Here is a 26,270-nt window from a genome sequence, read left to right on the forward strand (position 1 = left end):
TGACCTCCAGGAATCCCCATATTCTGTGGGGTTCATAACAAAATCAAGTACTAGGAGAAACTGAGTACAGGAAATTAAGTGGTTTATGTAGATAAAATGAGCTGACATGGGGAATACAAATACTACTAAATTACACTATACAGTCTGCCCTGTACACCTAATTTCCATGATAAATTATGAGCTGTAATGGACATTAATGCATTCCTTGCACGGCATTCCCACAACTTCATTTTGCCTCTCCCCACATCCTGCTTGGGAGCTGGCAGATGGAGCTTCCCAGGGGTTAGGGGGCACCTCTGTTGAGGGAAGAGTAGCCATGGGGCTGGCCACCCCCTCGGGGCTCGGGCTGGGAGCAGCTCACCCACCCACCCACCCATGGTTCCACCACCACATGCTGCTGCAGCCAAACCTCATTTCCATGAAACACTCCCGACCTGATGCTCAGGGAATCTACCTTTCCACCTCAAAGCCACAAAAAGGAAAGGAGGTTTTCTCCTTCTGTCCCATAAATGTCTCCTGAGACAGACTCTTTAATTACCCTATTTAACCACCACCTGCCCAGAATTTGAACCTCTGGGCCAGAGAACTGGGAAAAAAAAAGAAGAGGAAAAAACAGGCAGCTTTTTCCTTAATGAGTCACGCACTTACCCACTACCTGGTGAAAAGGGCAATGAATTTGTAATTGCATCACAGAGTAAGAGAGCAAGCACCAGAACCAAACGGCTTCCTTCCTACACCCATGTGAGTGCAAACCCTGCAGGGGCAGATTTGGGTCCGCTGGCTTCAGCATATGCACAGCTCCCCAGTGATCCACTTCAATCAGAATCCGAAAAGAGCGACTCCAGCCCTGCAGCATGGTGTGAGCTCTGCTACCTCATGCATTATTTCAGCATGAAATATTTATAAACTGGAGAACGGGGACAGCCTCCTTCTTTAAAAAGTGTAATGGATTTTTTTAAATGGATGAGCGCAACTTGTAAGAATCTGCAACTTGTTTGACGTCCTGGGTTTAACGGCCCTGCCCCACCCTTCATCCACATAAAAGGAGCAGAGATTTTATGCTGTAAACAATTTATTTCTCAAAACTGAACTTGGACTAAGCTATTTTTATCTCTTAGGGCTAATTTTGCTCTCTTTTACATTAACTCGCAACACCACATCTTTATATTTTTTTTGTAGAAAAAATAACAGCATTTGTATCATAATTATCTTTTCCCTGGTAGCAGCTTGTACTGAAACTAAAACAGTGGTCACAGTCTACAGCGACACACTGTCACAGAACTGGTCCTTGGAAAGGCATAACAGACTGATAGTGGCAAATCTGACAACTTAAGGGCCAAACCAGTATTTCCATAATACAAAGCCGTCCGTGGAAAAAGCCACTGACAGGTAGATTCCCCCGTTCTACCAGATTACACCTATAAAATGTGTTACTCTGTTTTAGTTGGAAACCACAAGATGGGACTTCTGCTGGTAAATTGGTCCCCTGAGGGCACTGGGGTTCTCAGTGAGTGCAGAATTCTTACAGCTTGGAACACTCGGGGCTGAGGAGCACGAATCTCTGCAAATTAACCTTCCCCTTCGACGCGTTGCTCTGCTAATGAATTCTGCAGCAGCAGTTACACAATTGACCTGCTCTCTGTAGCACTGATGAAGCTTTACCCTTTTTTACCTACAGATTTAGAAATATTTACCAGCAGAGAACTAATTGACTCTCAGGAGAACAAACCCAATTTTACTTCCTTTGAAACATCAGGAATATATTTCCAGATGCACAGCACCTCACAAGCAGGAGTACAGCAGTTGTTACCTTCCGGCATTTCTGAAGAAGTTTGATTACAGAATAAATAATTACTTTTATTTTTCATGAAAGATGGAGACATTTCATACATATTTTTTGTATTTTCTATTTGGCACAACAGAGGTTAACTGATGTGCCTTCCACTCAGCTCTAAAACATGTCCTGTCTCTGTCACCTGCTAGTGTACGCCTTAATTTATATTTCCTTCAAGTGTGCACTATAAATAGACTTCCACAGAGGTACTGTGTGTGCAGAGATCCTTATAAATGTCAGGACCACTGTGAATCCAGCCCAGGCAGCCAAGAGATGGGCATGGAGCTGAGCAACCCAGCATGCCACACAGCCTCTGCCAGCTTTCAGAGGGAGTGGGCAATTCCCAAATGTCCTGGTTTAAACAGACCACAAAAAAAGATTAAGTTCAGTGACAGAACACTAACAATTAGCTTTAACTTGGATGATCTGAGGAATTTTAAATTCCTGCTATGGACACAAAAGGACAGATGCATCACAGGCAGGTTAGCAGATGCAAATCCTTTGAAGCAACACATTTGCATTGCCTTGCTAAAGTGATGATAGGGGAGTACTAAAGTGAGTTGCTAAAAAGATTACATTTTTACTTTATTAGGTAGCTGTTCCTCCTTTAACCACTTTTCTCAATACAATGCATCTTCCAGGAAATCAACTATTTGTTCAAGTTGATAACTTTTTTCCCATCTGGGGTCATCACTTCCCCTTTGGTCATTCATTCCTACAGAGCATCATCTGCTTCCCTGGCAGATAGTTCAGTGAAAGGTACTATGTGGGGAACAAACCTCTATACTTCATTTATCTTGCCAGACATATCCTCACCAGCACCAACACAAAAGACTCCATTTCTCTATGGGCACAGGCTGTGCTAAGCCTATGCCAGCTGGTGCAGACACACACAGTAAGTACCCGTTTAAATTTAGAGAGCAATTACAGCAGGACCTGCAGACCAGGGTAGTAGATATTCATGTCTGAGCAACATTATGCACTTCCATTATCACCCTGCCTTTCAAATGGAGCCCTAGAGATGACAGCACACTGGCTATTTTTGCAGGTGTTGTCTCTGTTACATTCTGCCTTCTTCATCAGCAAATTTGCTGATGACACCAAGCTGAGTGGTGTGGTTGGCACACCTGAAGGATGCCATCCAGAGGGACCTGGACAAGCCTGAGAATTGGGAATCTCATGAGATTTAACAAGACCAAGTGCTGGTGCTGCACCTGGGTCAGGGCAACCCCCAGTGTCAATCCAGGCTGGGGAATGAACAAATAGAGAGCAGCCCTGTCGAGAAGGACTTGGGGGTGCTGGTGGGTGAGAGGCTGGACACGACCCAGCCATGTGCACTGGGTGCCCAGAACCCCCCGTGTCCTGGGCTGCATCCAAAGCAGTGTGGGCAGCAGGGGAGGGAGGGGATTCTGCCCCTCTGCTCTGCTCTGGTGAGACCCCACCTGCAGTGCTGCCTCCAGCTCTGGGGTTCTCAGCACAGGAAGGACATGGACCTGTTGGAGCAAGTCCAGAGGAGGAACACTAAGATGATTAGAGGGATGGAGCACCTCTGCTATGTGGAAAGGCTGAGAGATTGGGATTGTTAAGATTGGAAAAGAGAAGGCTTTGGTGTGATCTAATTGCAGCCTTCCAGTACCTGGGAAGCCTACAAGAAAGATGAAGAGAGGCTATTTATAAGGGCCTGGAGTGACAGGACAAGGGGAAATGGCTTCAAACTGACAGAGAGTAAGTCCAGATTGGATATTAGGAAGAAATTCTTCCTTGTGAGGGTGGTGAGGCCCTGGCAAAGGTTGCCCTGAGAAGCTGTGGATGCCCCATCCCTGGAAGTGTTCAAAGGCCAGGTTGGATGGAGCTCTGAGCAACCTGGTATACTGAATGGCATCCCTGTCCATGGCACGGGGTTAGAATGAGATGATCTTTAAGGTCTCTTCCAACCCAAATCATTCTGTGACTTTGTATAGCCAATGCACTGAAAACTGCCAGATGTGGGCTATATATTGCAATATTCACTGTTTTGCTTCCTGGTATTAAGTGAATAGACTCAAACTGTATCAGCTTTACATCAAAGCACCTCTCTTGGAGCCAAGCTCTGCAGTCTTGTGTTTATAATATGACTTTGCTTAAGGTTCTAAATGGAAATTATACTGATTTGTAAATTCAGTGTTTGAGAGCTTAAGACATCCAGAAGAGTTATAATAAAATTTATATCCATGTGACCAGTTTAGAAATACTTCTGTAAGATCAAGCAGGGAAATAGTTTGATAGCTTTGGTCCTCTTTCTGAAGTGAAAGGGATCCAGGTCCCAAAAGCTATAACTGGCTATTATATAATCAATGCCAGTCATGATCCTGACTAGTTGAGTCAGCAGATGAACTGAAAAGCAAACACCACTTCTGCTCATCTAGAGGAGGAGAAGATGGCATTACCACTAGAACGGTGACAGTCCCCCAGTCTCCTACACCACAGCCCATGAAATACAACATGAAAATTCCTGCTGATTCCCTGGGAGCTGAACTGGGACCCAGGTTAGAAGTTCATTACAAATGAAACAACAAAAAAAAGAAACCCTTACATGGGTTACAGGAAATCCACACACTCTAAGCAAAATTTGCACCTAAAAAATAAACAGTATTTTTAACAACTTTGGCCCTTTTAAAATTATTCAAGAATTATTACAACACACCTCAGCATAAAACTACTCTGGCTCCCACCAAACACGAAGGCTTTCCAAAACTTGTACCAGTGTTGGAAAGGTCACTCACGTTCATAATCACAATATTTCGCAGTAGATGTTTTTTTCCTATGCCCTACTTCTTGTGAAAATCCACCCAATGGGCTATCTGAAACCATGTCCCCTCCTGCCTCGCTGACCCCACTAGAGAAAAATGCTGCCTTCTCTTTGTGTGAGATCTTGGGGATGGGTGGTCACCTCCACCTCACCTCCACAGGTGAGCCAGGAAAACAGAGGGGACGAGCTTCCCTTCCTCGTGCTACTCATGGTGGACGATGACAGAAGAAAGATCCCTGGGAACTGCTGCTTATATTTCACAGAATCACAGACTGGGTGAGTTTGGAAGGGACCACAGTGGTCCACATCTGGTTCAATGTCTCTCCTCAAGCAGGGTCATCCTAGAGAACATAGCACAGGATTGCATCCAGATGGTTCTGGAATATCTCCAGTGGGGGAGACTCCACACATCTTTGTGACCTCCTCTGGACATGCTCCAGGAGCTCCATGTCTCTCTTGTCCCTACGAGCCCAGAACTCCAGATGAGGCCTCTATGGGGCTGAGCAGAGGGGCAGGATGACAAGCTCTCCTGCCCCTTTCCTGCCCCTCCTCAAACATAAAACACCCCTGGAGCAGGCAGACACACTTGCCCATCGCCCCTCAATTCTCCTATCTGCCTGCTGAGAGGTGTCACCACCTGCCACCTCTGTGAGCTCCTCCGGACAGACACCTTACCATGAACTAATACAACCATGTACATTAAACCAAACCAATCACTTGGCAGGGCTATCAAATGGCAAGATGCAGGCACAACTGATTTGTCGGGGAATAATCAAACACTTCGAGAACTTAAGAAGAAGCAAAACATTAAATTCACCCCGACTTTGGGTGGGAGAGGCTTTAAATCAAGGCAATGACTTAAAGTTGCTAGGTTCATGCAGGAAGCCCCGGGGAAGGTAACCCCCTTCAGCAGACAGTTTCTGGACAAATTTCTAGAGCCCATTTACTGTATGAAGTTGGATGTTACAACATCCTGGTTCACGGAGAGATGGAAGAAGGCCACAAATACTCTATGCTGATAATGCTTTGCTATAATGATTTTGTTCCAACCACCATTTCCATCTATTTTATTTCAGAGATTAAAATGGCTCACATGAACCATGCATCAACCATCGCTGTGCACACGAACCAGAGGCATTTATTACTGCTCCCGTTCCACAGCCTCAACAAGATTCCTATTGACCTCAAGATAAATCAAGTTGGCATTTTCATGACCATTGGAAATTTGTTTTCAGACTGTAGAAATTAAGCCCGAGACATACATATAAAGACAGATTTAAAAATTATTTTTAAAAGACAGTCTTGAAAATATCTTGCCAAAAATACAACTAAAAAAAACCCCGTTTCATAGATTAAATATGAAAAAACCCTGCTATGAAAAATATGCAAAGTAGCTTAAGATAATGAACATATTGTTACTGACATATATTTCAAACAGGATAGAACTTACTTTCACTTTCTTCTTGACCTTTATTTGAGAAGATGCCCTGAAATGCTATGTATTTTGTATTACACCTGAGGGCACTAATTCAGGAGTTTTCAACCTATTTTCAATCTATATTTCAACCTATATCAGAGATCACAGCACAATCCAATCCCCCAACACCCTCCCCGATTTAATTTGCCATGCTGGATGGCTTTCAAAAATAGAAATGCAGTCACATCTGATTAAGAGTTTATTTCTGCTAGACATTTCATGATCCGGCAGAAATAATGTAAAGATGCAGCAGAAAGCACAGAAAGATCAAGAATCAGAGTAATTGAGCAAGCACAGAATGGAAGGGCTTTTTGAGGGGTGTGTGGGTTTTGGTTTTTTTTAAGGAACAGGAAAAAGGCGTGGTGCCAAGACTAGAAAGTCAGGAAGTAAGTACACTGAAGTCAGCATACACAAAGACATGCAGTTTTCCATACAGGGGGTAAAATTTTGGTCATGAAAAGAGTGTCCCAAAAGCCAGGGGTGACTCCACAGGAGACCACCTGCAGAAAATCTGAGTCATTTGAGGCCTCCTGAAACCCTTCCTCTGGAAACAAGCCTCTTGCTGTATACCTGCAAATGGGATCTTGGATCCCTGAACACTTTTGAACACAAGGGCTGGAAAGCACTTTGTTATGTTTTTAAATAGATCACTGTCTCCTTGTATTGTCACTAAATTCCTGAAACACTACAACAAAAATGACACTTAATTAGTATGCTGATTTTTTTTTTTAATGTGCTAATACCACAGAAGAACACATCTTGTTTGTGATCAGGTAAGCTATGCCACAGAAAACAAGAAAAAAAGCATCCCTGCACTGCCCTCCTAGTTGTTGTTTGTCCTGGCCAGGAGGTAGTGCCTGCCTAAGGAAAGGGCACACTCAGTTCTCTGGCCCTTGTGCTTCTGGTTTGAGCTATCCAACTAATATTTCGCCTGGCACCAGCTGGGATAAATTTTGGGTTTAATCAGTAACTGCTGGACTGAGGCCAGCAACATATTTCATACGAGCTGGTAAAAATTTTTGGCCATCAGAGGCCCAAGCCACTTACAGGTCTGGAATCTCCTCCAGCAAGACCAGAGAGACTTTTTCATTACTCCATGCAAAAGGCATTAAGGGGCCAAGTTTAAATCTATAGAGATGTTCATGCCCTTTCACATTGAAAACATTGCTGGGGAAGACATATATGAGTATTACAATCTCACTGTGACTTGAAAACCGTATAATTGAAGGCTGAGCCACAAAGTATACAGGAGAGGGACAAATTAAGGTCACAAATACACCCTTAAATCTGTCATCTGAGAACTTCCAAAGTGTATTCATTTAAAGTGTATCTTTCTCACACACACATTTACAACCAAGGTTTCTGCACTTACATGCTAGGTCCTGACTGGCACTAGAAAATTTTCCCTGTTAGTATTAATCCCCAAAAAACCTCACTGCAAGCAACTCTCATTACTTGATAATTCTCTGTTGCCTCTACTTTTTGACATCTCAGCCAGTTCTTAATCCTTTTAACTTCTTAATGAAAGAGTACTTACATACAATGGTGTCCCCTGTGGAAGATCACCTCTCTGTCCCTTGAGAGTGCTTCCCTGGGCACATGGCATGGAGAAAAGGGCTGGGATCCCGCTCGCAGGGAGGGGACCATTCAAAAGAGTACTATGAATATGGGACCATTCAAAAGAGTACTATGAATATGGTGAAGGGTCTGGAGGGGAAGCCATATGAGGTGTGGCTGAGGTCACTTGGTTTGTTCAGCCTGGAGAAGAGGAGACTGAGGGGAGACCTCATCAAGATCTGCAGCTTCCTCATGAGGGGAAGCAGAGGGGCAGGCACTGATCTCTTCTCCGTGGTGACCAGGGACAGGACCCGAGGGAATGGCCGGAGCTGTATCAGGGGAGGTTCCAGTTGGATATTGGGAAAATTTCTAACTCCCAGGGATTCCAGCCTGATCCACCCAGGGGCTGAAGCCTGACCTTCCTCAGGATGGCTGATCCACGCCCTCACACACCCCCGTGGCAGGGGAGGCACAGCATTGTCCCCCTCCGGTAACAGCAGCCATGACTCCGAGCCAACGTGAAGAAGAGGAAGGTGAGCTTTTTCCTCCAAACCACTGAGGTCCTGCGGCGGATAAGTTGCCCTTTCTAGCCCAAACTTTTTATTTTGCTTCCTGGGCCTGTGTGGAGCTGCTACAGCATAAAAGCAAATGCCTGGCGGGGGAGCTCTCCCAGGCAATGCGCTTGTGGCATTTGTGTTGAGCGCTCATCCTGAAGGCTTTCCGAGCACAATGGCAGGCCAGGCAGGTGGGACAGAGGCAAAAAGTAAAATCAGCTGGCTGATTTTCTGAGGAAGAAGCAGCTAAAACCCACAGAAATAAAACAGGACTGGAAACACTTAGCTACAAAACAGGGGCCTGTTTGAAGTTCTGCCTCAAGCAACTTCTTAAGTAGGTCAGTGCACAAAATCCACAGCTGAAGATCCTCACAGGTGGAGAACCCTCCAATCTCAGTTTTATGGCACTGGCACCTGCATAGAAAGGTCTGTGATGCTCTTGTGAAGCCAATAGGAGGATTTTGCCAACAATACCAAGGAAAAAGGTACTCCTCACATCTGAGAAGGGCCAGAGGAGCACAGGAAATCCTTACAGTGGCAGAGCCCCTGCCGTGGACAGCCCAGAGGCAGCCCGAAATATTTTGCTCACCCGTTTTTGAAAAAAAAATCTCATAGTTCTCCTCATGCTGTATTTTCAGCCAGCGTACATCTGTATAAATCAAGTGAGTTGAGGATTTTGCCCTGTTAATTGAGTTTGTATCTCATAACACAGGTTGGAAAAAAAAAAAGAGTGATAAAAATATTGCAACAGCTATAGCAGTGCCACCAGCAGTTATGAAGGAGCTGTTAGTTCTGGCAGTTATTAAACCCATTCAACGCAAGTGACAGATAACAGTAATAAATCAACTGACATATTTGACATATCCACACATCCAGTGTTTTTTTGTGAGCACTGCAAGTATTCAGTCTGGGAAAACAAGGGCATCTCATTAAAAAAGCCCTATCAGCAGCTGCAACATATGTTAAATTATTGACATGTAACGAAGCCAAAGTGAAAACCCACACTGAGGGGTAGTGCCTTCAGATTTAAACAAGTGCTTCTAACTGGTAGTGTACTTTCCAGCTACTGGCCTCACAGAGCAGTACTTGCTTTTGTAGCAGCTGAAAGAGATAGCACATTTTCCCCCAGTGCAAGAGCTGTATTCTGATGGACAGGCCTTGGGAGCCTACCAGGAAGATGCAAGAGGGCACCGCGTCCTCCTCGTCAACATCCTACACTCTACTGGGGACCCCTCCAGTGACCCCCAGTCGCCAGGCAAAGGCTGAACACAAGGTCAGACCAATGTACCTGAACCTGTCCCCTCCCAGGAGCAATGTGGGCAGGACAGGGAGGACGAAATGCAGATGAAAACCAGTGATGGGCAGCAGGGCCAGACGCCTGCCGAGCGAGCGGCTCAGGGGAAGAGCTCATGGTGCAACCTGCCCTTTCCCCTGAGTTATGGAGCACAAACACCATGAACACCTCTCCCTTAAACCCCCAGTATACGAGTACCAAACAGCAGTTTTCCATCTCTGACACAGTCCTGCTCTCAAAGGGACCTAACAGTACCTGTATCTGACAGATTTCAAATGACACAGAGATAAACTACAGATGTTATTTTTCTGCACTCCTAAAATATCTGATGATCTAGTGGACACTGGGACAAGAAGGCTGGCAATGCCAACAGCCTCCCTGCAGCTTTCCGCCACCCATTTGTCCAAGTGGGATTCTCCCAGAAAGGCTCCCCAGCCCTTCAGAGAGGATCGCAGGGCTCTTGAGGTCCCTATTGCAGCATCCTTCTTGTTAACTATTCACAGATACACAGAAGAAAACTTCCCTCACAGGAAGTAAAAAAAGACCATTCCTACTTTTTGATCCACAGCTCAGAAACCAAAACAAAGCTGCTCTGTAACTTTCTAAATCGGAGTGATACAAACCAGGGCTGTTTCCCTGGCAGTGCACAGCACAGCTCACCTGCAGAGGTGACTGTCGCCGCTGGATAAGGGATCCTGATTATGGTGTGCTGTTCACATTCCAGCCTGGAGGTCAGCTTGTAAGCAGCTGCTGTCAGCCCATGACGGCAGGGGAGTACGGGTGAAAGACCCTGTACCCCAGCTTGATGAGAGCTTCAAAATGTTCAATCAGCCCAGGCCCAAACCAGAACAATGTGGCTAATGTGAAATGACCTCTCTAGATCATCAAATCCATCCCCCGCTAGCACACAGAGGCCATTTCATCCTCACCAGTTTCAGAAGAGAGGATGACTGGGATGGGTGTGAGGAGCAAGCAAGAAAAACTTCCTCTCTTGCTATGAAATTTTAATGCACAATAAATTATGCTAGGAGACAGCGACAACATAAGCTTACCAAATACAGACGTTAAATACCATGGTTCCCCTCCTAATCTCAGAATCTTTTCTTAAATGTTAGTATGTTATTTGAAACATACAGCAGACATGCCACTATGTTTGCAGCGCCCCTGCCATGTAGCAAGACCGAGAGCACTACTGTCAGGCTGACATTTTATTACATTTTTGGAAATATGCTAATTCAATCATTAAGTTTCATTCAGCAGTGAATGTGAAGGTTCAGGAACAAAGATGAATTGTGCTTTACTTCAGACAATTTTAAACGTTGTTGAAAATGGAGAATGAGGGCCATAACTTTTAATTCAACCCCCATGCCTTGAAGCTCTATTCTTTCGCTCTCCACTGGAATTTAGTATCAAATTATTCCTGCAAGGAGCCACTGGAGGAAAGCAATGTGAGGCGAGCAGACGGGTGATCCTGTCATCCATTTTCATAATTTCAGCTTCTGTAAATAGGCCATTTATTCCCAAGCCAAACACAGGGTTACCACTGTGGACTGAATAAACAATATTAGCTTTCAGCCATGTAAATATATTAGCTACCATGGGACACAGCCTCATCAAGGTCTTTGGGGACTCAAATCATGCAAAGGGACTCAAATCATGCACACTGCACTGAGGGAAAGGCCATGGCCCAGAGAAGAGGTGTTAGCAAACAAAAAGGCAGACAAAAATAACTCTTGTCTTAAAAGAATGCAACATTTGCAAATGACAAAATGGTTTGCAGGAAGGTTAATAATTGCTTAGATTACATTTACACTAAGGCTTCTCACTCACAGCTGAGAGCACTTTTGTGCTGGACATGGCACACAAGGACTCTTCACATTCAAGTCTTCTCCATCCCAAGGTTTTCATCTGAATATGCTTATCAATGGCATTCTCAATGTCCATATTCAGAATACAATCCTACACAAGTGGAAAGCAAAGATAATGACAAAAAAAAGATGTATTCTTTATACAAATGATTGCACTAACAAAATTCTTGTTACGCCTCCAGGAATATCTGTAAGGTTCCAAGAGATATATTTCAACAAGGTCTGCTAAAAAATACTCTTAGAGTTGCCTTAGTCCCAACAATGAAAAGTGAAGTGTTAAATTTATGCTGGCTGCTTATTTTCTTCCTCTTAGTTTACGTTTCCAAAGCAGCATGTGAAAGGCCCAAAAGCTCAGGGACTTGAAGGATTTGATCCAAACAAAAGAATTAAGAGCTGCTGTCATGTACCATTTAAACACCATCATATTATAAGTGCTACATATACACAAGTAATTAATTTTGGGTCTCTCCACTGCTTGTCTTCCATTTCAGAATTCTCCTCAGTCTGCTATCAGAATATTTCTGCTTCTCTTTTTCTGCACAGGTCTATTGCAGAGGCATCAGGGAACAAGGGGGGGGGACTCTCTTCTGAAGTGCAAGGCATCTGCTGTCGAAGCTGGTGCCTCCCCCTCCACAGAGGGACATGCCACTCTGCAAGGCTGACTGCTCCCCTCCTGTTCAACACGATTATTTCTATTCTGCTCCTTTTACTGGGCATGAGGAGGAAGCACCGCTGGTGAGGGGAGGGGACACCGTTTACATCCAGGCTCTCTCTTACTGTGCTGTGGGAAGGAAAAAGTCAAATGCAAGGGCACAACCGGAATAAGCAGCACACGGCATCAGAGACCAAAAATGCTGTTAATGTGATAGCACAAGCACGTACATTTGGGGCTGCATTTTATATGTCATTCCTAATTTACTAACACTGGTGCCCCACGGGCTGCTCAGCAGCTGGAAATAGCTACAGGGCAGCAGCACCCTAATTATACCTTCATTAGATCATCTTGACCACGGACTGTAGGAAGGACTGAAGTAAAGATAGTTTGCACAGTCCCTTTATGCTTCAAAAGCAGCACAGCAAGTCTATGAGGCACCGAAAAATAAGGTTCAGAGAATCTTAGCCGACGAGCAGATGTTTCAAAAATAGCTGTACAACCTTAGTACTGCCTGTGGTTGTGCCAAAGTGTACCACAGGCCTGAATAAAGAGACAGAAGCTGGAACATTCAGCATTAAACCAAGTCTCCCTTGTGAGCAAAAGGAATAACTCCATGTAATGATAGCAGTAAAAATCTCTTATCTGTGTGAATGAGCCAACAGAGGAGACACAGTGATGAAACATGCCTGGCCTGTTTGTGGTATTAGTGCCTCTCCATTCCATACTAAATACCCACGTATGGAGTGAGTTCCAGGAGCAAGCTTGCATTTTACAAAAACAATTCACTGCAGGGGGGAAAAAAAGTTTTTACGATAGCAGAAGAGATTCTGAAAGCAAAAGTCACAACCCTTTTCTTTTTTAAACAGAGAAAAACCATTGAGAAAACATCATTAGATTTCTAAGGGCTGTATTAACTGTGGAATTTCTACCCAGTTGTGGTTACAAATCTTGAAGGAAATTGTGGCTGCCCTGTGAATTAACAGTTCATTTCCTTTAATTTTTAATAACTCACTTATATGTGCTGAAGTCTGTTTCTGCCCCTTCAAGAGGTGCATTAAGATTAGAATGACAGTTTCTCTTTCTAGGACACTATTGTTCAAATACTGAATTAATGCTACAGGTTTTATTTGGATTGGCTGCAATTACACTGTGAGCAGCATCAAATGGTCCTCTTGCAGAGCTTCTGACCCAGAAGTATCTTCATTAATAATCCTGCTCCGGGTTGGTGTGATATTACTCACTACAGAGCAACCAGTACAAAATGCAACAGACTAATCCTCTGAGAATCCTGCAGGCTCAGGGAAATCTCCAGATTAGCCAATAAAACAGAAATTCCCCAGCTGGGGCTAGAGGAGGCTTGTGCACATTGGATGTGCAGGGAACGCATAAGTCAGATGAGGGGGGATTTGTCCTCTGCATCCCCTGACCCTGCAGGAGTGACACACCTTATTAAGCAGCGCTTCAACCAAGAGCAAGGAAGCATAAAGTGGCAGTGAACGTGGAAGGTACCATGGTGACCAAAAAAAACACAGAAAGAAAAAATGTTTTTTTCAAACACCTGGATTCAACAAGGTACTTCAGCTCACAACTTGTCCCATTAGAGCCAAGTGCACAAGATCCCCACTGAAGTCATTAGCTTATTGATTTCAACAGGATGAGGACTCTATCTATTACAGCTACTCATCACCTTGAAGTTACAAATACATTTAACTACTTTGCTGAACTGGTGCCCAGCACACTATCTGAATTTTCTTGAAAATTCTGGATGTACAAAGGACTAAACAAAGTTACAGATTCTTATCAAATTCACAAGGTGGACCTTTCCCCCTTTTGAAAAAGGGAAAGGTGTGCCAGTGGGTATAAAATAGCAGACAGAAGGTAAAATTCTTATGAAGAAAGGACAGCCCTCTTGTGATCAACATAATCCCCAGGTTCAGTCTTTATGTCAGTCTTACTAAGTGTTAAGAAAACATTTATCTTCTACATGGCCGAACCTTATGGGAAAATCCTGCAGGCTTCCAAAACAGACCACTGCAAGCAGAGAACAAAAAATTATCTCTCCTTTTCACTGAAAAATATTTTTGAAATAGAGCAGTATAAGCAAGTTAATTTCTCTGAATTCCTTAAGAATGTTTACTTTTCCCCCTTAGAGTTTTCTGTAAGCCACAGAGCACTTCAGTGATTGATACCTTAATGCTTCTATTTTCAAGCCAAATTCTAACAATCTTCCAAATGATGAAAAACAGATGATCCACAGGGATGTCAACAATTCAAGTTTTAGCACAAAACCATGCTAGACTTTTTCTTATGAACAATTGAACTTGCATGTTTACAACGATTTCCAGTTTTCACTAAAAAAAAGTATTATAGTTCTCACTGAATTAAAAACCCCTAAACTTCCAAAAATTATCAAACAAAGAATGCGAACCCGTTAGTCTCAAACATTTCAAAACAGTTATTCAGACATCCAAGTGAAAAAGAGGTGGGAGACTTGAAGCAGGAGCTATCTTCTGAGAGCTGCTGTTTGGCAAGCAAACCAGTTTTCTCCCCATTTTGAGCTGCTTGTCACAACACAGGGTCAGAAATGAAAACACAAAGGGCTAGAGAAGAGGCGCCCTGTGTTTTAATTGTGGTGCTGACAAGGGTTTCCTCTGCAGCCGTCGTCAGGAGCAGATACTGCTCTGGCTGTAAATCTGATGGCACATTCTTCATTAAAGGATATGAACTGGGACAACAGGCATGGAACAAAAAACAACTGGTAGTTCAAACACTTTGGCAAAGGTCACATTTCAAATACCCGTTCCCTCTCCAGCAGATCTTACAATGAAAGCACGGTCCTAGATTTTTCTCTAGCCTGTGGTTAATCAACCCCCTGCACGGAGAGACCTCTCTTGCAGAGGTTTTCCTAGGCTGAAGCACGGATAGCATGCTTCCACAGGTACTCCAGATGTTGAAGACCAAGGAATAAAAGGCTGAACTGCTATTCAACTCTTGGACAGAATGAAAGGAAAACAGTTAATTATCAGTCTTGGCCTTACCAATGACATGTTTATAGCCAGCCCCCTGTACTCAGCACAAGCATCCTGAGCCTCTGCTCCATGTTCTCATTCAGGAAGACTCTCCTGATCAAAAGTCAAGCCAAATGGAAAAAATAATTATTGAACTGGGCCTTCGGCAGACCTCTGGCATGGAATCAAAGCCCCAGAGCCAGAGACATGAAATGGCAATGACCAGACAAATTGCAGTTTTACATATTGTCCTGAAGTGCTTCAATCATGGGAAATTTGGAACAGTACATTGATGAAGAGGAACACAATTTTATTTTAAGCAGAGTACCATACCATACAACTGTCATGCAGAAACAGAACCATCCTCAACCCATATGCTGCTAAACACATTTACTGTGGGATGCCCAAAAGTGTCTAATTTTAATTATTTGGAATCTGCAGCAAATGCCAAGCTTCCTGAATTTCTTTTATTCAATATGAACTCCAGAGGCTACATCTCTATATTCCTAACCCTTAAAATGTTAATTCTGTCCTTTAGTGCACTCCTCCTCCAGATCCACCCTCCATCCCATATTCCCTTATCAAGTGAATCAGCTTAAGGAACATTCCTCCCTTCGGGAACAAAAATCGCTTTCTCTGAGGTGAGCTGCTTTTATCAAAGGTACTACTGGATAAAAGTACTCCATGCCAAATGCCACACTTAGATACACTACACACAGCTTTTGCTTCAGTTTTGCAGGCTTGAGGCACACACACAATTTTTATGCTGAATGTATTCTCTGCCTCTTTTCCTCCCATTCTCTGTCTGCCTTCCTTCCTTCCTGGCTGCATTGCGCAATCTCTAGACTTAAAAAAACCCAAACAACCCCAAACCCACCCAAAAAACTCACTCCCTCCAACATACATTAAGTTCATGTAAACAACATCTGCTATTTCACTAAACAGGCTGTGGCACATCAGTATCTCTGCTTTTTCCACCTACCCTCTTGCAAATCACCATCTCACTACCTGTAATGAGATCACAGTTCTCTAAAGTTTTTATTTACATTTTCCTCCAGCTACTTTTGAAGTTCTTGCAATCAAGTGTTTAGTTTTCTTTTGTGTTGTTTTTCTAAACAAAAGTTGCCTTACAGTAAGACATTTCTGAAGACAGAGTGTATTAAGAAACTTTGCAATGTAATGTAGCATCTTAGCTTTCTTCTTTGGCTTAAGCCAATATTCCAGTTTACTCCCCTTAAAGACTTATCCAGGGAAATACAGACCAATCACTAGGGTTGAATATTTTACCAATGGTTTTCTTAAATTTGGTGGGCCAAATCTCTGTGTAAGTCCTTTCATTGCCACTGAATATTCAGCTGGCCCAGCAGCATTCGATTGAAATAGCAGCTGGACTATTTGTCCTCTTTGCTTCATTTTTTTATCTGGGATTATTTCATACCAACCGTGTGGCTGTGAGGTGCTGTGGAAGAGCAAAGACAACATCCAGAACCACCCCTGACAACATGCAACTATTGACATCTCTGCCCAAAGAGCCACCTGTGGCTCAAAAAGCTACCTGTGTGTCACAATAAACATCAGGCAAAATGTGGTAGAGAAGACTTAGCTGGGAATTAGCCCACAGGAAATCCACCAGGATAAGCATGAGGGCCAGATAATTTGGAGCCTCTTGGAAGCAAATACAAAACGCACTGTCAGAAGCACACATTCAAATTTGGGTCTGGCAGAAGAAACTCCTTTTGTACTGACATCCACCTCTGAGGAGCCCTGGGGTTTTTAGAAGGGCTAACTATTAAGCATTGGATGCCAAGCAAATAAACAGGAGGAAATGCATATATATATATACATATATATATATATATATATACATATATGAGAGGAAATTATGACTGGCTGTAGCTACTGAAAACAAGTAGGAAAGGAAATACAACTGCAACATTAATACTGTAACAACTTGCTCTCATGAAAGGAGAGAGAAGGAGGAAGGATGTGTTATTTTACATTAGAGATGCTCATGGGATTACAAGTGACTCAATCACAGATCTTGAATGCTTACAGATTATACCTGTAGTCCAGCTAAAGATGGAGTTACTGGAACATCTCACACAGGCCCTGAAATCCAAATACTAGAGTGAGCTGAAAAACCTGCATCTGTTCTTCAAGTGTGGAAAGGAAAACAGGCTAATCACACATGCACACAGCCTGAAGGACGTTTGCTGAGAACATCTTCTAACTAAAAAAAAATTCCCTGGTGTCCTAAAAAGCTGATGATTTCTTAAAATAGAAAATTCTAAATATCTACGTAGAATATCTCAATATTGAAGCTTGTTTTAATGAGCGAAGAGAGTAAGTTAATCACTTGCAGGCTACAAGCAACTTAAGTATTAATAATCATCATCTAGTCACATTGACTTTGTTTTAAAATCAGTGTATAGATTATAGCCTGGTGTTTATAGTCTGTTTTTACAATTGCTGGCATATGGGCCTAAAAAGAGAAGAGTGAGAGGCATGAAACAAAACAGAGAATTGTTTAAAAAGACTCTACTGCACATCAAAAGGCTTTTCCAAAACTGCAAGAAAGAGTTATGCTTGCAAAAAAAACCATCTCAGAGAAGATAAAGAGCAGGAACACTAGAAAGACACGCAGATTTTTAAAGAATAGAGAGAGCACAGACATTATAGGTAAGCAAATGAAGAAGCATAAGCAACCTGAGAAGAAGCAGAGACAAGACAACACTGAGGACTCCTCATGGTGGTTCAGGCAGTAAAAAGGCACTTCTGAAAGCACCCGTGCAGATCATCATGTCCATTGTTTGGTGCAGACAGTAGGATCAAAAATTATGACACTGAAGGACACGAAGGATACTGAAAGAACAGCTTTATGTGGAATTATCAGGACACATAGTGTGTTGGATTAAATTCAATTCTTTTAAAGATTTCAATACACAATTGTTAACAGAAAGGCATAAGCAGAAAGGTCGCTGATGACCATTTCCAAATTCTAGTGCCATTTCATGAGTTTGTCATTTGAGGTTGAGGCAACATGAAGCTTCTTGAACATAAAAAAAACCCACCACAAAACAATATAGTGCCCAATAATGAAAAGAGAAGGTTATTCTCATGGAGCATAGCTAAAGTCACAATAAAATCTTTTGCAATGCAGCCAAATCCAAGGTAGTAGCCCCAGCAAAGAACAGTTTGCAGGCTGAAAGAGGCAGACATGCTTTGAAGACTTACAGACTTAGAGCTGGAACAAAGTGCTAAGTTCATTTATGTGTTTAGTGATCATCACAGATAGCTGCTTCAAAATAGGTACTCAAAGAAAGGTACAGGAAAAAATAGTCCTAGCAAGGCTTCTGTCAAAACCCTGTGCTCAGTCCTGCCAGCCACACTTAAAGAAGGAAGTGAATATAGGAAAGGGAGCTCAAAGGAAGGCCAAAGAATTGACCCCTGAGCTGGGCAAAGCAAAACAAAGCAAATCTTACATGTGAGGCTGACAGAGTTCACCCGGCTCAGTGATAAGGTTGAGAGCTGTCATGATGACTATTTAGGGCCACATTTCAAACTTGCAGATAAGTTAAGAGCTGACAGTAGGAATTCCAACCTTCATTTCCCAGTAAAATTTCCCAGCAACGTTAGGAAATGAACTATAGAACAGTTTACCAGGACAGATGGTCAACTCATTAATGCCTGAAGTTTCCAAAATGAGATTACAGGTTTGAAGAAGACACACCCAAATCAGCTTTTAGGAAAAAAGAATATCTGTGACCTAATCATGCGAAATGTCAGGTCAGAAGAGTATAATGACTCCTGACTGTTCTCTTAGTGTATAAATTGGAGTACTTAACCATAAAAAATGAGAAGAATCAAATGCCTCCTTCAAGACATGCTGTGGCAAACAACACTTGTAAGAGCCCCCTTCAGTATTCAGCCCATCCAGATACACATAAACCCCTCCAGTGTGTCAGAGCCACTGGCACTCACCCCTAATTCAATAGCTGCTTACATGTGTTAAATAAACACACAAAAAGACCAGGTGTCAACCTGGCACTGAGGGCACGGTTTGAACATTTCAGCAGTCACTCTAAAGAACCCCCTGGTCGATCCCTAACGAAGCACAGTTCTGACATTAGGCTAGAAAATGCCAGCAATGTTCATGTGGAAGTGGGAGATGAAATTCACTTGCTCTGTGGGAAGCCTTCTTCTTATAATGTGATATCCTGTGCTCTTGTGTCCATCATTTCTAACCACATGTGAGCTAGAATAAGGTATTCAAGAAGAGCACCTCCTTTGATGCTTGTAAATGGAACAGCAATTTTGGAATAAAAACAAAGAAAAAAAATATCAAAGCAGGCATTCCCTAGGTAAGCAGGGAAAAAAATCACTTGTCATTCTCCAATAGTAATCAATTTAAAGTACATGCTTTTTCATTTCCAGATGAATGAAGGATTCTGGTGCTCTATCAAATTTTATTTACTTTAGCCCAGGAAGCATCTGATCTGCTTTAAAAACTGTGGATCAATTCTGTATTAAAAAACCATCACTCTGCCTACTCCTTCAAAGTGCTATAAAATATGGCTGAAGGGAACACTGGAATATTCCCCAGGTACCATGGCTGAAACAAAACCTGCATCAGAGGAACCTTTTTAGAAAAAAGCAACTATCGTCTTCCCACTCACTCCCCCCCAAGCACCAGGCAGTCTCTATGCCATGCCTTTTTTAAGTTTTCTGGTTTTAGTCAAGAACATAAACCAAAAATAAGCCACAGACTGCATGCTAAAGGTTAAGGAAATTACTGGTGGGATTGACAAAACAGAAAGTGAGATGTCCTATCTTGAAGAACAACATTTTATGTTTAGCTTAGGTTTGCCCTCGCACATGAATGTAATACTTATGGGTTGTCACTTAAATTAAGGCCAGAGTCAGTCCTTCCGCAGGCAAGCTTCTCTTCTTCCTCACCACTGCAAAGACAAACAGCTGCACTGGAGCCTGTGTTTTTAATCAACAGTTTTCTCCTGTATTTTTCTCTAGATAGAAAATACTCGTAACCACTTCATTTCACCTGCTGTGTTTTTTAAAGCACTGTGAAGCATGCTATTCATACCACAGTGTTAAAGGGTCAGATTACCCTCACCTACAATCTGTTCAATAAATTCCACCAACACTCAAAAACCACTTAACAAAAACAAATAAGTCAATAAAAAAGAAAAGGGGAAAAAAGAAGTATTCAAAGCAAAATGAATTTCAAATCCAAATAATCTGAATCATTACTGACTCAGATATTGTGACAAAGCATTTCAACAAAACCCACAAAATTTTTATTCATAGGTCTTTTCATCTCGAAAGCTTGAAACAAGGATCTCACTATCTCTAAAGCTTACTTCCACAAATTATGTTATTATACACAAACTAAGGACAGAACCCCCAATTTTAGCAAGCTTTCTGGTTTGCTTCAAAAACATATGCAACATGAGACTTCAAAGGAATACCAATGTTTGTTACCAGCAAGGAAAAAAAAAACCAAACCAAACTAAAACCGAAAACCCCAAACCCTGCTAGTGCTTACTGCCAAAACATAGTTTCCCACAACCCAAATTTACATCAAGCCCATGAATACAACACACTGGGTTTTTCCTCTGAAGCGCAAATATACTTACGAAAGGACATTCCCAACGTAGGCATAATATGAACAGCAGTAGGGAGTAGTCCCATCACAGCAGTAAGCTTTGCAGTCATTATCACACTGAGCCAGACAATCTTCTGCTGAATAAAAATAACACTCATGAGGTCAAACAGCAGCAACAATAAATGCTGTACAGCACAGCTTTAAAGAAAATGGATTCTAACAGTTTTATACAATCACAGGACTTCACTCGAGGTGCAACCTGACCCTGTAATCCTAATGGCAGCCCATTCCCACTCGTCCTGCATTTCCGAGTTAGGTGCTTTGTGTGTGGGTATTTTGTAGCTGGCCTCATCAGTTCCTTCTTATACATAATCATTTAAAATAAAAAAAGAGCATTTTGAAATGTTAAGACACCACGGATCAACTTTTTCCATTCCATCAAGGAGTCCTACCTGCCTGTCTTGCTGACCTGCAGGGTGGCAAGGGAGGAGAAGGAAGGTGTCTGAGAACAGGCTACATCCCCCCCCTTCCGTTCTTGCCCAGCCCCAGCCAGGCGTGCAAATTAGACTGCCTGGGGACCCTCACTCCCTGCCAGCTGGCAGCAGCTCCCCTGGCTCTGCTCCAGCCCCAGGGCCATGGTCAGCGTGGAGCAGCAGCACCCAGCACGGAGGCCAGTGGTGCCCTCTCTGTCCCACTGCCAAAGACTGTCCTGCCCAGCTGGGGCCACGAGTGTTTCCAGCAGCAACGCTATGCTGGACTGAGGAACAAAACAAACTTGGAAACAACAGTAAGAGAGCTCTTTGCAATTAAGAAGCATGGAAGAACATGTATCTTGTTATTGCTGTTGAGAAGCTATTTTAAAGGTATTGACCTCTTGTGCTGTCGTGACTCAGTGTTTTCAAAGCCCTAAGTCAGGTCCCCCCAAGTAAGTAACACCACACAGTCTTTTTGTATTGCCACTGCACTGTAAGAACATCCTCGGGGATCCCACACTTCCCACATCTCATCCCTGGTTCTTCTTCCCTGCTCTAAAGACGTCAGCTGTTGCCTGGATCAATCCAAAGAGACTCCCTGTCCTGTACACCATCACCCTTAGTGACCTATTTGGTCACACACTGCCATGACAGAGACCTGAAAACTAAAATGGCAAACTATGCTTCTGCATTCCCAGTGTGCTGTGTCTCCTGTTCCCCAGGCAGCAGCTCATTCTGCAGGGTTCCCACTCTTCCACTGCTGTTACTGCCTTTCATCTGTGCTGGCCCAACCTTTAGTGTGCTGGCATCCAGGCAACCCCCCTTCATCCCAGCTGCTGCTGTGCTCCTATTCCCGCCCCACCTCTGGGTGTGAGTTCCCACCTCGCACTGAGGCTCCTTTGCTCACTGACTGTGCAGGGAATGGCTCATGCTGCTGGTCCATCTCACAGCCTGAAGCTTGCTCATGAGATTTTAGCAGGTCAGCTCTCTGAACCTGCTCATGCTTGAAAACGAGTACCAAGTGAGGGTGAGGGATGGTGAGGGCTGGAGAGGGCTGTGCAACACAGCATGTGGGTCAGCCTATGCAGCTCTACCCTAAACCTGTGTGATTACCCTGGTATTAAAGCAATGCATGAAAAAATGGAACAACTGATCCATCGTTCTGCCAAACACCCCCAGCAAGTGAATCGGGGCAGCCAGCGCAACACCCCTCTCTGGCAGAGCCCTGCTATGAGGGAGCAGCAAGCAGGGCGACTGCCAGAAGGCTTTGGCACAGCTGCCCTCCTGGGGATGCCCCATGCCAGTCACTCCAGGCTTTTGTACTGCTACCCTTTCTTTGGGACAAGCCCTCCTGACTCCACCCCTGGTGATACCGAGGTGCCTTCACCCTGCCTGGGCACCTCACAGGTCTCTCATGCAAGGCACGGGTTCACAGAATCACAGAATGGGTCAGTTTGGAAGGGACCCCAGTTGGACCCATCTGGTCCAACCTCCTTGCTCAAGCACATGGCACAGGATTGAATCCAGATGGTTCTGGAATATCTCCAGTGAGGGAGATGCCACAGCCTCTCTAGGTGATCTGTTCCAGTGCTTGGTCACTCCACAGTAAAGAAGTTCTTCGTCATGTTCAGGCGGAACCTCCTCGGCATCAGTTTCTGCCCGCTGCCTCTGGTCCTATTGCTCGGCACCACCGAGCAGAACCTGCGCTCCATCCTCTTGGCACACTCCCTTTACATATTTATACGCAATTAATGGGGCCCTCTCTCCGTCGGCTCTTCTCGAGGTTTATCCTCCCTGCAGCCCCAGCGGGACTCGCGCACAGCACACCATGCCCGGGAGTGCTCTGCTGGGACACCCCGGGGAGCCCCTTCCAACTCCGGCTGCCAATTCCATCGCCGACGAGGAAAAGCCCCCCTGCCTGCCCTAAACCTCCGGCCCCCGCCGCCCTCCCGGCCCCGCTCGCACCCGCTGCCCGCGCCCCCGGCCCCGCTGACCTGCCAGGAGGAGGAGGAGGACGAGGAGGAGGAGGAGGCCAGGGGGCAGCAGCACCCCCCGGGCGGGGCGCCCCTCGGTCCGGCCGCGCCGCCCCGCTCTCTCCATGCCGGCGGCTCCGGCGGCGGCCGCGGAGCCGCCGCCCGCCCCGTCGCGGGGGCGGGCCGGGGAGGGTGGCGGGCGGCGCCGCGGGGACCGGGCAGGGACCGGGCCGGGCCCGCTGCCCCCCGCAGCCGCCCCCGGGACGGCCCGGCAGCGCCCTGGTGGCGACGGCGGGGCCGCCCCGTCGCGGCGCGGCCCCTCTCGCTTCCCCGCCTCCCGCCGCCTTTGTCCGGCTCGGCCCCGGCTCGGCCGGCGCGGGGACCCCGGAGTGCCGCGAAAGGCAGCGCCCGTCCCGTTCCCGCCGTGTTCGAGGGGGGTCCTCGGGGTAGTTTGTGAACTGCGGCTGAAACTGTGATCGTTTGTAGGCTGGGACCGGAGACATAATGTGTTCGCAAAGGCGAGCGAGGAGCGGTGTGGGGATGGGGCACGCTGGTGGAGGGGCTACCGGCCGTGCCCGTGGTGCTGCTGCTGGCACAAAACCCACACACCTTGTCCGTGCTGCCCAGGAGTAAGCGTTTCCCATCACCAGGCCAGAACAATACTCTGAAGTGTTTTTCAAGAGTAATTTTTGATAGCCGCTTAAGTGCCGGCGTAACTCACCCCGTGTGAGAATTCCCACAGACGGGGCCCCAGGGGCCGAAATGTTTACCCCGCGGTCTCACAAAACAAAAGGGTTCGTCTCTGACTTTGCGTGAAGAGCTGCAGGTCGAGGAATGCCCTTTGGAAGGCTGAACTATGCACACAAAAATGAGAAACATCCACAGGTGTTTCTGCTCATAAAGGGCTTCCTGCTGCTGGCAGCTCACAGGGGAAGGCTCACACAGAAACATAAATGAATTTTTTTTTTCCGGATTTAGCTATTCTGTAATGATAACAACAAAACCCCAAACCACCAAGCCAAATCACTTGAAAGCTGGTTGTTTTGTTTATCAACGCAGTGTTTTTTCAAATGTCTGCCAGAACTTGCCTGTCAACAAAGAAAAACAACTTTACATGTTTTTAACTACCCTGCAGTGTGTATTCTTTAGTTTATGCAACAGGCCAAGTTAAATGTATAAAAGGAAATTTCAGTTTTATGTTAACTGCTGAGAGTAAAATTCGTACCAAGTGGGGAACTTTATTTCAAAGGATTTGCATCTGCTGCCTGTGTCTTTGTCTGGTCACAGGCCACAGTTGTCTCTGGAAAAAAGCTTGAAAAATTATACAGTTTTGCCAGTAGATAGTATTGATAATAAAGGAAAAGAATTTAGCAGATAAAGGAGTCTCAGATCTGGAGATAACTCCCAGAAACTCTGACATCTCCAGGTTTCTGGTTTTAAATAATTATTCTTGATCACCATCAGCCTTTTTGTTGGTATTTATTTTGTGTTCTTCGGTTTTTGTTGTTGATTCCTTCCCCTGCAGTCCCCTCCCCTTCACAGCTGTCTTGGCAAGTCACATTTCAGTTATTTTCCAAAAATATGGGTAAAATTGCCAGTTGTAAACTGGTTCGCTTGAATTCCATAACAATTTGCACTTAACAACCTTATGGACCTTCTGTAGTTTTTATTTTCTTCTGTCCACGGGGGACAAGTCCTTTGAACCTCTCTGACATTTCACAACCCTAATTATTACTTCCCAAGTGCTGTCCTTAGAACACACAATTGAAAGGTCTAGCTGACAAAGGGAAATACATTTTCATGTTAATGTTGAAAACAATCCATGAAAAACTTTCAATTCAAGGCTTTACCTTCTTCCTCCTGTGGATTTTTTTTGGAAGAGAGGAGGGTGTGTGTAGGGGGAAGTCACAAAATTCATCCCCTGGCATTGGGTTATCAGCCTTTAACCCACGCCCACGGGTGAGCTGGAGGAAGAGAGCCTGTTGTGGGTTGTCACAGGCCACCCAAGGGGCTGCTCTGGGACAGCTCCCTGCCCAAGTAAGAAGGACACCCAGAAGAGGAAGTGTATCCCCAGCCATGCCCATCATTCCTGCTCTACTGTGTGCTCTGAAGATGATCTGCTGGAAGAAGATGTACTCGAACTGTCTCCTACTCTGTCCCCTTTCCACTGCCCTCAGCATCATGGAACACATTTGTAGAAAGCTGAAAATAGGGAGAACAATGTCAGGGCAGTGTCATCTGCTTCTGCTGTGCTGAGGTCCTCCTGGGACCAAAAACTATTTAGTGTTCTCAGAAGGAGGTTTTATTGGAAGAGCAATTCACAGCAAAGAACAATAAAAGATTAGAGCTAAGGTCCTAGCCACAATGAGACTCCTTATAAAACTGTTTTAGCACTGTATGATGGCCAAATCATCTCTTATCAGAAAAGTGTTTTGAAAGATGGTTTTCAAAAGCATGCAGGATTGGTAACATCATGTTAAGTGTACAAGCCCTCAAGGGCTAATCTTCAGGCACAGTTCATGGAGAAAATCCTGCTCCCAGTGCACTAGTGTTTTGAAACTCACTATAATCAGGCATCTCTGTCTCCAGAAGCTTAATTAGCAGTTTAGAAACAGTAATTATCACACATAGAGCACTAGAGGAAACTTAATAGAGGAAAAGGCACATTCTTAGGACAAGCATTTAAACCTCTTTACCTCTAGACTACCTCTAGAGAAATCACTTAAAAACAATTAACAGGATATCTTATACACATGCTAAAGATGTCTCTTGTTGAACTCGATATCCTAACTGGTACAACATAAGAAACAATAAGTCTTCTACATGTTTTCCAGCATGTATCAAGCCGACCAACTTATGAGCATCTTCAAAAGAGCCTGGGCGCTCTTTGCAGCAGCAGGGGAGCTGCTGAGCCAGGTTTTGGTTCTGGAAAGAGGGGCAGCCTGTTAATCTCTGCCCATGTTGTCCTGTCCCCCCCATGGGGGGTAGTCTCATCTGAGCATTAACCACCTCTGAGCACCACCTTCTGCTCTCAGTCAGGAACAGTGCCTGTATGTGCTCTTGTACCTGGGAGAAGTGTAAAAGTCGCTCTTCTTTTCCTGTGGGTTCCTTGTGTCAGTGTCCAGTGGTAGGGAGTACAGCAGATACACTGCGCTTCTGATGGCAA

At 44.5% G+C, this 26,270-nt stretch overlaps 1 protein-coding gene across 2 annotated transcripts in view; it reads right to left on the reverse strand.

Moving 5' to 3' along the window:
- Positions 1-23,295, reverse strand: part of CYYR1 (cysteine and tyrosine rich 1) — a 58,653-nt gene extending 35,358 nt beyond the window's left edge. The window contains exons 1-2 of one of the 2 annotated variants that reach the window (XM_064644019.1): positions 23,126-23,295; positions 20,690-20,795 (exon numbers count right to left, since the gene is read on the reverse strand). In XM_064644019.1, coding sequence (XP_064500089.1) covers positions 20,690-20,795; positions 23,126-23,231 — 212 coding nt within the window. In that variant the 5' untranslated portion in view covers positions 23,232-23,295. The remainder of the gene's footprint in view (positions 1-20,689; positions 20,796-23,125) is intronic. The other variant, XM_064644021.1, reaches the window with a different exon arrangement.
- Between the last annotated feature and the right edge of the window lie 2,975 nt (positions 23,296-26,270).

The sequence above is a fragment of the Pseudopipra pipra genome, chromosome 2 (assembly GCF_036250125.1).
Source record: "Pseudopipra pipra isolate bDixPip1 chromosome 2, bDixPip1.hap1, whole genome shotgun sequence".
Lineage (NCBI taxonomy): Eukaryota > Metazoa > Chordata > Aves > Passeriformes > Pipridae > Pseudopipra > Pseudopipra pipra.